General features: G+C 37.4%; 1 protein-coding gene across 1 annotated transcript; it reads right to left on the minus strand.

The window, feature by feature from the left end:
* Positions 1 to 665: 665 nt before the first annotated feature.
* stx4 (syntaxin 4) lies at positions 666 to 12,583 on the minus strand. The gene is made up of 10 exons (XM_062442352.1): positions 12,403 to 12,583; positions 11,770 to 11,874; positions 9,331 to 9,430; positions 7,256 to 7,330; positions 7,085 to 7,155; positions 5,693 to 5,801; positions 3,765 to 3,838; positions 3,128 to 3,265; positions 2,935 to 3,045; positions 666 to 1,213 (listed from the first exon to the last, which is right to left on the minus strand). Exons 1-10 carry the CDS (start codon positions 12,430 to 12,432, stop codon positions 1,133 to 1,135), a joined length of 894 nt encoding a protein of 297 aa, XP_062298336.1. The 5' UTR covers positions 12,433 to 12,583; the 3' UTR covers positions 666 to 1,132.
* Between the last annotated feature and the right edge of the window lie 2,882 nt (positions 12,584 to 15,465).

A 15,465-nucleotide genomic window follows, 5' to 3' on the forward strand; every position in this document is an offset into this window, starting at 1 on the left:
AAGAAATCATCGCACAGTTCTTCCTGAGAATAATAACAATAATAATTATCAGCGCCAGTGTCGGGATTCTCAATACTGCAATTGTGCCTCAAAGTGGGACATCGAAGCCACTTAGTTACTCTTTTTAATGACTTGGGAGGAAAGAAGGGAGGGAGGGAGAAAGAAGGAAGGAGGGAGGGAGGGAAGAAGGAAGGAAGGAGGGAGGGAGGAAGAAGGAAGGAAGGAGGGAGGGAGGAAGAAGGAAGGAAGAAGGGCCACTTATTTCCTCTTTTTTATGACTTGGGAGGGGAAAGAAGGGAGGGAGGGAGGGAAGAAGACGGAAGGAAAGGAGGGAGGAAGGAAGGAAGACGGAAGGAAAGGAGGGAGGAAGGAAGGGAGGAAGAAGGAAAGAAAGGAGGAAGGAAGGGAGGGAGGAAGGAAGACGTAAGGAAAGGAGGGAGGAAGGGAGGAGGAAGGAAGACGGAAGGAAAGGAGGGAGGAAGGAAGGGAGGGAGGAAGAAGGGAGGAAGAAGGAAGGAAGGGAGGAAAGGCCACTTATTTCCTCTTTTTTTATGACTTTGGGAAAAGAAGGGAGGAAGAAAGGAGGGAAGGGGGGAGGAAGAAAGGAGGGAAGGAGGAAGAAAGGAGGGAAGGAGGAAGAAAGGAGGGAAGGAGGGAAGGGGGGGGCAGTGGTGTAACAGTTCACTATTCATCCTGGTCTTTGTGTGTGTTGTGGAGAGAGAGGAGGAAGAGGAGGAAGAGGAGGAGGAAGAGGAGGAGGAGGAAGGTGGATATCCATAAACCAGCAGTGCGTGTAAGTGGAAATTCCGGCTAAAGATTGTAGTCATTATGTGAGTTTAAACAACAACAACAACAACAACAACAACAAAAAAAGCACAAAAAACAAGAAGAAGAGCCAGTTAGGAGGAGAGGAGAGTTAGAGGAAGACAAAATGTGTGTGAAGTGTCTAAAAAGACAAAAAAACAACAACAAAAACAACAACAAAAAAGACTTAAATCCACCCGTACTTCCTGTGGGCTGAACGTATATATATACACGAGAGGGAGGATCCGCGATGTGCTTCTTCTTCTTCTTCTTCTTCTTCTTCTTCTTCTGCCAAAACCAACGTGCAGCCGGACCGAGCTGCCCGGTGTCAGCTGCCGAAGGCCGAAGCCAACGAGATGGCGAGGATGAGGATGAGGATGGCCAAACATATCGCGATCCAGATCTTCTTCTGCGGGGGAGGAAAGAAAGAAATAAGTGTGAAGTGTGACCATGAAATGTTTATTTAAGCCTTAAAAACAGGCAGGAGTGGAAAATAAGATGCTAATTATTCTTTTTATTTACTTTGATGTTACTAGTTATCTCATTTGCATCTATATAAACATCTCCACCAGGATACTTTGCTCCTATTAAAAGGTATAAAATATATATATATATGTATTTATCTGCTGGTGCATGTCTCCTGTTTAAAGGTTAACTCCAGAAAAATGATATTTTTAAAAGACTAAATCAGTTAAATATCAGTTTAAAAGAGAGAGAAACGGTTTGGTTTGAGTTTGGAGCCGATCACAGTGCAGATTTAAAATGAGAAATTAAAGCTGTAATAATTTATATTTATCATGCTATAATGTCTGATCTCGTAGTGTTCGAACCTACAGAGAATCATCAGAGACTCTGCAGCTTCCTCTCAGTGAGTTTCAGCTCATTGTTTATCTGTCCGGCTGCTACTTTACTGTTCTGCTTCACTCTCAGCTGCTCTCATAGCATCGTTTTCAGAGCAAAAAGCTGCAAAAAAGTCCCTATACACTACCTGCTCAGCTCCATATCAGACCAGCTGCTGCATTAAATGGTCACAATGATCAGTTTCTAACAGTGTTTCATCATCTGAGGAACATTTCTGATGGTTAAACTGAGTCCTTCACTCCTGAATCCTGCAGTTTTTAATGTATGACTTAAACCTGCGTTCTCTTAAATGACCAGCAGGGGGCGACTCACTCCACTGATTCCAACAATAAGTCAGTTTGTATTGAAGTCAATGAGAAAAATGAGTTTACTTCTCACTTAAACTGTTTCCTGATGAGTTTATCGGATCTCAAATCACTAGTTTTAAGTCTTCTTTTAACACAGCGTGATGTTTATTTAGTAAATTATGGCTCTATTTAGAGTCAAATACACGATAGAGCAGAGTATGCCTGGACCCAGCTCCACACTCTCGTTCAAATGTGATCACTTCCCAACATTTCTCGCTCCAAAAAATCCCAAGATGGCATAGTGGAGCATTTAGATATTTCCCTCAGGAGTTGGTAGAGAGTAAAAACAGAGATAAAAAGAGAGAGAATATTAGACTTACCAAACACCAGATGAAGGATAAATGAGGATAAATAAGCGAGTTTAGCAGCAGAGGTTATTCTGTTACTGCAGGTTTTAATAACTAGAGTTTTGGGTTTACTGCTTAAGAGTGAAAGTCATGTCTGTGTCACATCTGGATTACCATAGTAACCAGTTTCAGATTTGTAATTATGACTGAGAAACTGGGATTTTTATAAAAAGCTTGAATATTGGTGCTAAATATAAACTCCAAATATTTCATGTTGGATGTTTCATTGAATGGCTATAACTATTTATATTATATTCTTGCTGCTGTCGCCAAATGCTGCTCATGTGGGATCAATGTTGGGTCTCTTTAAATTAAATTAAAGATGGATTGATCCGTCATATAACTTACTTTATTGTAAACTTCTCTATTATTCATCCCAGTCAACATGAGAGTGAGCATGAGCAGATTTAAAGGTGGAGATAGAAGCTTTTTTTTTTAGTTTTCTAGAGAGTTCATGGTGTCTTTTACATCCTGTGTGTGTGTGTGTGTGTGTGTGTGTGTGTGTGTGTGTGTGTGTGTGTGTGTGTGTGTGTGTGTGTGTGTGTGTGTCTGTGTGAAACCTAAATAATATTTACCTTCCGTGCTTTCTGCTGATACGTGACCGCCTTCTCCGTGTTCTCCTTGGCCTTCTCCACGTAGTTAGAAGACTGTCTGATGTTGGTTTCGATGCGGTCGACCATCTCTCCCTGCAGGAGGCCGAATATCACACAATCACACACTCACACACACACAAAAACACACACTTTCATCATTTAAAGCTGCTCTTACCTGAGCCTCCACCTCCATGGCCAGGTACTGGAACATGTCATGCAGGTCTTTGATGCTCCTCTCCAGCTTCAGGATCTCATCGTGCCGGGACGTGATCTCATTCAGCGCCTGCTTGGTGGCTTGAGCGTCGATCAGGATCTGTGCGGCACGGTGCAGACATGCTGGGTTTTAGCTGTCGTTCATTACAGAGCAGTAACTGATGATACACAGGGTTTATTTTAGGGGGGTTTCTTCTACATCACAGGCAGCAGGATTCTCCAACACTATGAGCTACTGAGACACTAAATACATCACTAAAGGAAGCAGGCTGCACTTATTTATATTCTCTTTTATATATTTCACATGCTGATGCTTACCAAAGGTGCCGTCCAGTGTGACTGTGAGCCACTAGAGAGGCTACAACAGAGCAAACCTGTCATCATTTCATACATTTAACACGTCAACACCCGCAGCTCAAACTGTGTCTCTGTGCAGGAGGTGTTGGGGTTTTTATTGTTTTGTGGGTTTTTTTGACACGTGCATTCAGCTTTCACTTGCAGAGGTTGTGTTTGTGTTTGTGTGTGTGCGTGTGTGTGTGTGTGTGTGTGTGTGTGTGTGTGTGTGTGTGTGTGTGTGTGTGTGTGTGTGTTAGACTCACATTTTGAGTGAAAACGTCCGTCTGCCCGCTCTCGAGCATGGTGTCCAGCTCCTCGTCTGTGACGTTGGACCCAGCTGTGTGAGAGAAGAAGCAGCAGAGTTATTAGAGTTAACAGAATCTAAAACTAGCAGTGAAAAAGTAACTAAAACTAAATAAAAGCTATAATAAACAATGCAAAACTCTCTAAAACTAAATAAAAACTATAATAAACAATGCAAAACTCTTTAAAACTAAATAAAAGCTATAATAAACAATGCAAAACTCTCTAAAACTAAATAAAAGCTATAATAAACAATGCAAAACTCTTTAAAACTAAATAAAAACTATAATAAACAATGCAAAACTCTCTAAAACTAAATAAAAGCTACAATAAACAATGCAAAACTCTTTAAAACTAAATAAAAACTATAATAAACAATGCAAAACTCTCTAAAACTAAATAAAAACTATAATAAACAATGCAAAACTCTTTAAAACTAAATAAAAACTATAATAAACAATGCAAAACTCTCTAAAACTAAATAAAAGCTACAATAAACAATGCAAAACTCTTTAAAACTAAATAAAAGCTATAATAAACAATGCAAAACTCTCTAAAACTAAATAAAAAACTATAATAAACAATGCAAAACTAACTAAAACTAAATAAAAGCTATAATAAACAATGCAAAACTCTCTAAAAACTAAATAAAAACTATAATAAACAATGCAAAACTCTTTAAAACTAAATAAAAGCTATAATAAACAAAGCAAAACTCTCTAAAACTAAACAGCATTGCAGGTAAAATCAGCCTCATTCTGGATATTAATGCAGATCATTTAAAGTTCTGCTCTTCATTTCGCTCCAGCTGATAATTACTGAGCTTGTTAATGATTAAAGAATAAAATAATAACACTGGTAAACCATATTTGGTGTCATGCATTCTTTCATCCTTATTTCAGCTTCTTTAAATACTCAAACCTTACACACTGTTTTACATGTGAAAGCTGTAAAATCACCATATACACTTTTCCTCTAGGTGGATTTTTGACCTCAAAAATACAAAAATGTTAATAAATTGCTTTTTTTTTTTATTGTGCAGCTGATAAACATTTTTATATATGCAAATGTTTTCTTCATATTCTATAAAATATTCTCCTGGACTGTAAAATAGTGATTGTGAATGTCTTTTTTTACCCATAAATATATATAAAAAACACTGTTTACTCTCTGACAGCTTCATTAAAGATTAATTAAACATTTATTAATGACTGATGAGGAATGTATGAATGTGTGAATGAGGCAGGAATATGAAGAGGATGTAAAACTAAACACTAAAGACTATTTAATGACTTGTTATAAACCCTATAATAACCCTGGTGAGAGGCAGAGCAGATGATCACTGTGTGTGTTTTTGAGGAAGTTCAAGTTTCCATGAATGAATGAATAAAATAAAACTCCTCTATTTAGAAATCATAACTTCCTTTTTTCTTCCTTCTGTGAAATCTGAAGTGTTTTTTCCTCCGCTGTTAAACTGACAACTCAAAATATAAACCTTCAATGACCCTAAATGAATGTTAAAAGTAAGATTTAGCACAATTTAAATGCTTTTAAATCATCAGGCAACTAAACGGGAGAGATAACTGCTAGTAGAAAGTGAGAGAGAAAGAGAGAGAGAAAGAAAGAAAGAAAGAAAGAGAGAAAGGAGAAGATGTGAGTAATGTCATGAGACTGAAACACGCTGAGGCCGCAGCGAGGGAAGTGAATCTGTAAACGGCCGCAGACCACAGATGTGCAGAAACACAACAAACACACAAAGAGAAGAGGAATCTCAGCTGTTGCTCGGTGTGTGTGTGTGTGTGTGTGTGTGTGTGTGTGTGTGTGTGTGTGTGTGTGTGTGTGTGTGTGTGTGTGTGTGTGTGTGTGTGTGTGTGTGTGTGTTACTCACTGATTTTGAGTTGCCTCTGTATCCGCTCCACGTTGCGGTCTCTGTACTGAGCCTGGATGGTGTTGCAGTGACCCATCAGCTCCACGAACTCCTTGGACAAGACGCCGTGCTGAAAGATAGAAAAGATAAAAAGTTCATGATGTTTTTATTTACTGTGATTAAAGATTTAAAGCTTTTAATTTAACCCAGATATTAAACTCTCTGAAACACAAACTGTTATTATCAAACTGAGATAAACATAAAAAATTACTTTAAATTGAACCTAAATATTAACTACTTCCTTCCTCCCTTTCCTACTTCCTTCCTTCTTTGTTTCCTTCCCTCCGTCCTTCTTTCCTTCCATCTTTCCATCATCTTCTTTTCCTTTCTTCCTTTTCCCTTCCTTCCTTTCCCCTCCTTCCTAATCCCTTTTCCTTCCTTCCTCCCTTTTTTCTTTTCGTCTTTACATCCCTCCTTTTTTCCTTCCTTCCTTCCTTCCATCATCTTCTTTTCCTTTCTTCCTTTTCCCTTCCTTCCTTCTTGTCCTTGCTTCCTTTCCCCTCCTTCCTAATCCCTTTTCCTTCCTTTCTTCCTCCGTTTTTTCTTTTCATCTTTACATCCCTCCTTCTTTCCTTCCGTCATTCCTTCCCTTCCCTTCTTCCATCTTTCCTCCTTGTCTTCTTTTCCTTTCTTCCTTTACCCTTTCCCTTCCTTCCTAATCCCTTTTCCTTCTGTCCCTCCTCCCTCCTCCCTTTCATCTTTCCTTTCCTCCTTTCTTTCCTTCCTATCACCTTTCCCTTCTTTCTTTACATTTAACCCAGATATTAAACTCTCTCAAACACAAACTGTTATTATCAAACCGAGAGAAAGATAAAAAATCACTTTAAATTGAACCTAAATATTAACTACAGACACAAACTAAACTATCAAAATCACTCTTTATGTATTTTATATCTTAATATTGATCTATTAAAATTGTTTAGAAAGTTTTAAAAGTTTGTTTTTGGTTTGATCAGGTTGAAGTAGAAGAGTTCAGAGTTCAAATGCAGCAGCTGAAGAAGAAGAAGAAGAAGAAGAAGAAGAAGAAGAAGAAGAAGAAGAAGAAGAAGAAGAAGAAGAAGAAGAAGAAGAAGAAGAAGAAGAAGAAGAAGAAGAAGAAGAAGAAGAAGAAGAAGAAGAAGAAGAAGAAGAAGAAGAAGAAGAAGAAGAAGAAGAAGAAGAAGAAGAAGAAGACTTAGCTCTTCTTCTATTAGTGTAATAAAGAAGGCTTCATGCAGCTGCAGATATGGAGGTTTGTTTAAGATGTGATGATGTAAAACAAACTGTGGATATTTAAAGATTATATTTATAAGTTCTATCTTTCATAACACTGAGATGTAACAGGAAGTATAAAAGCAGTATTTAAAGCTCAACCTGGGTCCGCTGCATCCGAACATTGATGGCTATGTATTTTCCATCGTCCTCTCCCTTCTTGGGTTCGATACCTGTGGAAAGATAAAGATATATATACACAGATTAGTATAATTGAAAAGTATTTAAAAAGAGGAGGAAAATAAATGTAGGTTGTAGGTCATATATACTCACTCTTCAGTTTTCTATGGATCTGGCTTGCCAACGTTTTAATCTCCTCTCGAAGAGTCTGGAGCTCTTTCTTCATATCTGAGAAGAGAGGAGAGGAATCAGCATTAATATCATTAATATCATTAATATCATTTATATCATTTATATCATTAATATCAGCACCAACAGGCCTGAACCAGACAGTGTGTGGACTTTAGAAAAAAGCTCAGATGAAGCTTATTTAGATCATTGAAATCTCTGATATACAGCCTTCAGTGAGGGTGCTGCGGATCGTCCAGGCGGGGAGTTCTGGTCCTCTGAAATGATGCGAACGAGGAAGTAACTTAAAACTGCATTATATCAAAAGGCCACCAGGGGGCGACCGTTTTGGTGTCAAAAGGACTTCCGTCTCTATACAAGTCAATGGAGAATTCACCAACTTCTCACTTGATTTCTAACCTCAGTAAACGTTTTCAAAATGTGTTTATGGTCTCAATCGCTAGTTTAAAGCCTTCTTCAATGCAGTATGATGTTCATTTGGGACATTTTGGCCTCCCTGATTTTATATGTGACGATAAAGCAGGGTATGCATTAGGGCGTGGCTACGTGGTGATTGACAGGTTGATTGGTTCACAGGTTCAGGAGGGCGCCTCATGCTCCTCCTGATGCCCATATAAGTAGAATCCCTGTTTTTATTTTTCCCAGCATGCACCTGAAATGTTCAAGATGGCGCTGCTCAGATCCGATACTATTTGCCTCCGAGCAGCAGTCCACAAACCAATGGGTGACGTCACGGATGTTACGTCCATTTCTTATATACAGTCTAAAGTTTGGACACACCTTCCCTACAAGTTAAATATAACTAATATAACTTATATAACTTAAACTTAAAGACAGTTTCATACACCAGGCTGTCAGAAACCTAAACTCTCTCCCCTCACTCACAATCTTTTACTGGATGTTTATATGTTTATATGTTTACTTTAGAATAGGGAAATGTCTCGTCGATCTGTTGCCTGTGCACTTTATGTTTCACCGTGGGAGAGAGGGAAACGTACTCTCGATTCCTTGTATGTCTTGACCACATACAAGGAAGTCAAAAGCCACTTTGACTTTTTGACTTTTGTCTAATATAGAAAAATATGACCAAACTACTGGAGGCAGAGCAGTGAATTAAATGCTAACTTTAGTCTTTCTATCTCCTGGTTCTGCTCAGTATTACTACTGTTCTCAGAGGGAAATGAACTCTGTGTTAAATGATGTTGGATATTTGAATGCAGACTTTGTGCCGTTATGTAAAGCAGCAGATAAAATTTTAAATGAAAGTGATAACTACTTGTTAAGGATACTATATTAATAACAAGCATTTACAACAGTGTGTACGAGTGTATTTACTTAAACTTATACATTACTGTGTCAAATCTCAGGAACACTGCACAGCTATTTTTATTTATGTCGGTTTATTCTGTATGTAATTTACATGTAATGTAAGATTTATTTACACAAAGATCCAGTTTACGGTACATTGTTTTTTATTTATTGTTATCATATTTTTGTCTTATGTATTGTTGATTGTATTTTTAGTATACTTTCACTTTCACCCTCATGCTGATGCTTTTTCCCCCACACTGCACTATTGCGTCATTTTGAATTTTTATAGTTTGTCCACACTTATTTCATTTTCTTCTGTTTGTTCTTTTACTTATTTTTCATTGATTTACTGTAAAAAAAAAAAAAAAAAAGTAGTTTTGTGTTTCATGATGTTTTATATAAATTGGAAAAGTTTTTCTATGAATTTAAAACATCCACAATATGCTGTAATAATATAAATCAGTACTGTAAATATTATTGATTTACTTTGACATTTCTATATGAATTAATTATTTTATTATGTTTATATGACTGGGTGTCACACATTAAAGACTTTATATAAAACATGTGTGTTAGGATGAAGAAATGAAGTGATGATAAAAGTGTATTCAAACTTTAGCCTGGTCCTGTTTATCGACTTACTTTATATATTTATAGTATTTATAATTTAGAGTATGATGATCGGTACCATATGTGGACCGGCTGCCGGTGTTAACGAACATACTCACTGTCCTCTGGCAGCGCTACGCCCAGAACCGTCTTCTGCTTGTTCTCCAGGCCGGACACCATCGTCTTCAGGCTCTGCAGACCCTCGTGGATTTCCTGCACCTGAGGGGGGAAAACACACGTCGTAGTTAAAGATGTTTTGAGGTTTATAGGAAACGTTAACGACACTCAGATGTGAGGAAGTGATGCTTTAGTCCAGGGGTGTCAAACATGCGGCCTGTGGGCCAGAACCGGCCCGCCAAGGCGTCCAATCCGGCCCACTTTCCTTCCTCTCTTCTTTTCCTTCCTACCGTCCTGTCATCTGTCCTTCCTTCCTCCCTTTCCTACTTCCTTCCTTCTTTGTTTCCTTCCCTCCATCCTTCCTTCCATCTTTCTTCCTTCCTTCCTGTCTTTTTTTTCTTTCTACTTTCCCTTCCTTCCTAATCCCTTTTCCTTCCTTCCTTCCTTTTTTCTTTTCGTCTTTACATCCCTCCTTCTTTCCTTCCCTTCTTCCATCTTTCCTCCTTCCCTTCTTTTCCTTTCTTCCTTTACCCTTTCCCGACGAAAGGGAGGAGGGACGGAAGGAAAAGGGATATGGAAAGAAGGAAAGATCTTTCCATATCCCTTTCCTTTCCTCCTTTCTTTCCTTCCTATCACCTTTCCCTTCTTTCCATCTGTTTCCTTCCTCCCTTTTCCTTCCATCTTTTTACACACACACACACACACACACACACACACACACACACACACACACACACACACACACACACACACACACACACACACACACACACACACACACACACACACACACACACACACACCTCTGAGAATAGCAATTTAAAAGTAGAGTTTATATAATTAGAGCATCATTTGAGTAACAACATCATGTCAAAGAGGAAGTGATTTCATTTCCCAGCTGCTGACATAAGGCGAGGTCTCAGCACACACAGATAAGATGAGTCTTTATGTTTTTAACTTGCTTTAGTAAATCTCAGAGCTCATCAATAATTAAATTAATCATTAGTTTCAAGCCTTCGACACACAGGTTCAGCTTCACCTTCATGTTGCACCAGACAGGAAGACAAAGTCCTTCAGTGGGATTAACAGAGACGCCGGTGTTTACACAACAGATTCACAAACTATCAGATGAGACGCTCGCTGTGTTTTGAGCCTCAACACGAGAGGAAGAGGAACTATTTTCTCTGTTAAACGACTTAAAAATATGATTCTTCTTTTTAAAGTTGGTTTGTAACTGTAACGTGTTTTTATCACTGTAATCACGTTCATAGTTCTTCTTCTGTGTAAACAATGTTTAATGTGAAGCTTCAGCTATCAAATGTCTGGAAAGAAAGACAGGAAAAGTTAAGGAAAGAAAGGAAGAAAGAAAGTTGAAGAAAGAAAGAAAGAAAGTTGAAGAAAGAAAGAAAGAAAGTTTAAGAAAGAAAGAAAGTTGAAGAAAGAAAGAAAGAAAGTTGAGGAAAGAAAGAAAGCTGAGGAAAGAAAGAAAGAAATCTGAGGAAAGAAAGAAAGAAAGTTTAAGAAAGAAAGAAAGTTGTGGAAAGAAAGAAAGAAAGAAAGTTGAAGAAAGAAAGAAAGAAAGTTTAAGAAAGAAAGAAAGAAAGTTTAAGAAAGAAAGAAAGCTGAGGAAAGAAAGAAAGAAAGAAAGAAAGAAAGAAAGAAAGAAAAAAAGAAAGAAAGAAAGAAAGAAAGAAAGAAAGAAAAGGGAGGAGGAAGAAGGGGAAGAAAGGAGGATGATGATGATGAGGAAAGAGAAAAAAGGAAGAAACTTTCTTTCTTTCCTCCTTTTTCTTCCCTTTCTGTCTTTCTTTCTCTCCTCCCTCTTCCTCCTTTTTACTTTCTTTCTTTCCGTATGAACAGAAGGAATGATTCTCAGCTCATAGACTCCTGACTTTATACACTGTGAACCTTTCAAACACTCTTCCTGTTGCACTTGTTGACCTGACGGGTTTTATTGCTGCTTCCATGATTGTTCTTCACCTTCACATTTAGCTGAATATTAATCACAAAGGATAATAATTACCAAGGAGTGTTTTATGATGTCTGGCCTAATTTATATTGCTTGTATATAAAAGGAAGGAAACTTATAGGAAGAACATATTCCTATTAGCTTTTTTAATTTGTTTCCACAGTTTTTAGTTTTTTCTTGCTGTATTTGTAGTTTATACTTTTTTTCTAAACTTACTTTATTTTCTTCTGTTTGTTCTGTTACTTATTTTTCATTGATTTACTGTAAAAAGTGGTTTAATTAGAAAAGTTATTTTAAAAAATCTTATATATTATTATTATTATTATTATTATTATAAGTACTGCAGTATTATGAGCTTGTATTACAGTATCTGAAACAGCTGCAGAAGTGAAACCTCTCAGCCCAGACTGGGTGATTTCAGAGTGATCTTTGAGTTTATTAAAGTTAATATTTATTGTGTATTTTTTTTTACCTTTTTAAAGAAAGCTTCATTCTCCTTCTCCTCTTTGGCTGAAGAGAGTCCAGGTCTGATCATCAGAGCTTTGCCCTCATCATCCTCATCTGAAGCCTCGGCATTCTGTAGTCACACACACACACACAAATACACACATAAACAATAATAATAAATAAATAAAACAGAGAGAAGCTTCAATGAGTGTTTTTCCTCCATGTTTAACCCCAGTAGTCCTGTTCCCAGTGTTATGGTCTACCTGGTGACCGTTCTAACTGGCGACCATGGTAACTGGTGACCGTTCTAACTGGTGACCATGGTAACTGGTGTTTCGGTTTAACTGGTGACCATGTTAACTGGTGTTTCGGTTTAACTAGTGACCGTGTTAACTGGTGTTTCGGTGTAACTGGTGACCGTGTTAACTGGTGACCGTGATAACTGCCCTGTCCCCGGCCTGCCTAAAACGGAAGCTAGGATTAATAAACATTCCTCTACACACACTGATAAATACTCCTACTTTAACAACTTATATGGACATTTCTATCCTAACCCTAACCTTGTCACGGTGTAAAAGCTGACATTAAAGATGACTTTAAAGCTTGTTACCGGACACACTAAGTTAGCACAGCTAGCCTGTTAGCTCCTGTAACTCACGTTTCCCAACTCTTTGGTCCGATCCCGCATCTTGTCACGGTTTAAAGAAAACTCTCAGAGATGGTGCGATTCCAGGTGCAGAAGTATGTTAAGTAGCTGTCGTTTTGCTGTAGGAATGAAGTGTATACAGAGTAAAGTTTGTTTTTTTTAGTGTCATTCAACAAGTAAACTCCACATAGGGAGGAATACTTCTTCTTCTTCTTCTACTACTGTTAATGCTGCAGTGAGTGTAATAGTGAATATGGCTCAGCAGCGCCTCCTGGTGGCGGAGGAGAGATCACATGTTCCTATTTATACACAGAGGAGGAGGTCATTTATTTTGGGTTAAAAAAGTATTAATAAATGAATGTAAAAAATACTCCATTATAAATAAAAGTCTTGTATGAAAAATCCTACTATAGTAAAAGTACTTTGAGTATGTATTATGAGTGATGTAGTTAAAGTATTGCAGTAAAAGTACAGAAGTATTATGAGTGATGTAGTTAAAGTATTACAGTAAAAGTACACAAGTATTATGAGTAATGTTAAAGTAGTAAAAGTACATAATACATAGTAATTCTACTGTTACTTGTATTTCCATATGATGCTACTTTTGTATTTTCTACTGCACTACATTTGTTTGGATAATATAATTTTTGACATGTTGGGTGTTTTTCTGCTTAATGTTATTTTTATTTCCATTGTCAACCAGGACTCTCTTTAAAAATAAATGTTTAATCTCACATGTGGTAGTTTAGTGAAGGTTTAAGTTGCTGTATTGTTTTGTTGAGTCCCAAATGAATTGTATGGTTTATTGCTGACTATATAACGATTTATGGGGCTTTACTTTTGAGTAAAACTTCCTTCATCTAGATTGCTACATCCTGTTTGATGATCATAAAACTATTGAGTGGCCTTTTAGATGACGAAGAACAACGTTTATTCAAATGAATTGGAAATGTTTTATGGCCAGTGCTTTCTGTTTCACCTCTGAAATGTACTTTAGTGTTTTTTATATCTGTGTGGGAGAGGCAGCTGCATATGCACGTCACAAATAAACAGCTAGACTACTAATAATAAAAAATATATGTGCTTTCACTTTCTTGTGGTTACTTTTAATTAGTCTTTAAAATGTTTGCACTCTTAGAAATGTCGTTGTAAGACATCTGTGTCTTCTTTGGGACAAAATAGAAACTGATGATTCTTTTCATGTCAATTTTAAGTCAACATGTGCTTTATTTTTAACACAAGTACGTGTTCAAACTGGTTTCACCTCAGAGACTAAAGTGTCTCTGAGTCACAGTTAAGGAGTCTTGTCTCAGTTTCTGCAGCTGTTGCAGCTGTTATTTAATACACATCGTCCCACTGCAGTGTCATATTGTTTTATTACCTATACTGTGGATTTCCAGGTGAAACATTCAGTGAACATGTTTGTCTTCAGCTGTGAGAGCGACAGGCGGCGGCTTCACTGCAGCTCAAACATCAAACATCTCACTCACTCTAACCGCCACAAGATGATGCTGTTTATGTGCACAAACCACACAGCTGCTGCACCCAAAGCCTGCAACACACCCAATAAAGCTGCAGTTCACACTTTATACCATTCAGCATTAAGATGGAGCTAAACACAACTTTTAAACCTGTCATTAAGACTGAAAACTCACCTGGTGGACAATTAAAGCTTCACTGAAATATAACCTTAGCATAATGATCTTCTTATGAATATTAAAGTGTATTTAAACATTTCCTTTCTGCTCCTTTCTGTGTGCGGTAAACAGATCTATTGGAGACTGATCGGGCTTAAAATAAATAAATGAATAGTTTTGAGATTAAGGGCTTTAATAACTTGTGTGAAGATTAAATATAATTATGTAAATAAACAACTATATAATTACTTTCTTCCTTTACTTGCAAAGACAATAAGCCTCCTAATATAGCCTTTGAGATTAAGAGGAGTTTTAAGGAATTATGTTATTATGCAGATAATAATCTAAATAAATTACATTTTTTATAGGCTATTATAATGAATAATTAAATATTATTGGTAGTACTGCAGTTGCTTTCTTTCTTTAACATTTTCCTCCTTAAAATAATTATGTGAATAAATAACTAAATTTACTTTCCTCATGAATTGCAAAGTCTCCTAACATATCTGTAAAATATATAAAAGGTGTTTTGAGATAAAAGTGTAGAAATAAACTAAATAAACAATATTAAGGCACAAATATAATATGAATAAACAATTGTATAATTGTATACATGTATTATATTTATTATAATTAATAATAAAAACATATTGGTAGTACTGCAGTTGCTTTCTTTTACAGCAAATATCATAAAATAACCTTAAAATAAGAAATAGTTTTAATAAAAGTGTAAATAATGTCAAATTAATCTATTCTCCTGTTCCTTTAATAGCCATTTTACTTCATGTTAAATTAGTAATCATGTTAATTAAGGTCAGATTATGTAATGCAGGCTAAATGTAGGCCATGTGGAGGGGAGCGCTGTGTGGGTGGACTACGTTTCCCATGATGCACCGGTGCAGAACGTCGTGTCGCCAGCGAGCTGTCAGTGCTGCTCTAGAGAGAGGAGGGGGCAGCTGGAGGGGGGGAGAGAGAGAGAGATAGAGAGATACAGAGAGAGAGAAAGAGAGAGAGAGAGAGCTAGAAACTGGTCCAGCATCTCTGGAGCAGCAGAGCGGATGACAGAGACACACCGTCCTCATCAGGGGGCGAAATGAGGAGGAATTAAAAGCGTTTTCACCGCCACCATGCACCAAGTGGATGTTTTACTGAGAGCTTGAACCTCCTCGTCTGCCATAGATCAGCTGCGAGGATCTGAGTCTTTTTTTTTTTTTTTTGGTATTATTCTATCAATGAGAGAGATATATCTGTGGAGAGGCTCTACTGCTGCTGCCCGGTGCTAACGCAGATAAAACACACAAGATGAAGAAGCAGTTCAACCGAATGAGACAGCTGGCCAACCAAACAGTGGGCAGGTAAGAAGCTGCAGGGTTTAAATGCGTTTGTGTGGGTGTGTGGGTGTGTGTGTGTGTGTGTGTGTGTGTTTTGATATGTGTGC

This window comes from Scomber scombrus, chromosome 21, assembly GCF_963691925.1.
Source record: "Scomber scombrus chromosome 21, fScoSco1.1, whole genome shotgun sequence".
In the NCBI taxonomy this organism is placed as follows: Eukaryota; Metazoa; Chordata; class Actinopteri; order Scombriformes; family Scombridae; genus Scomber; species Scomber scombrus.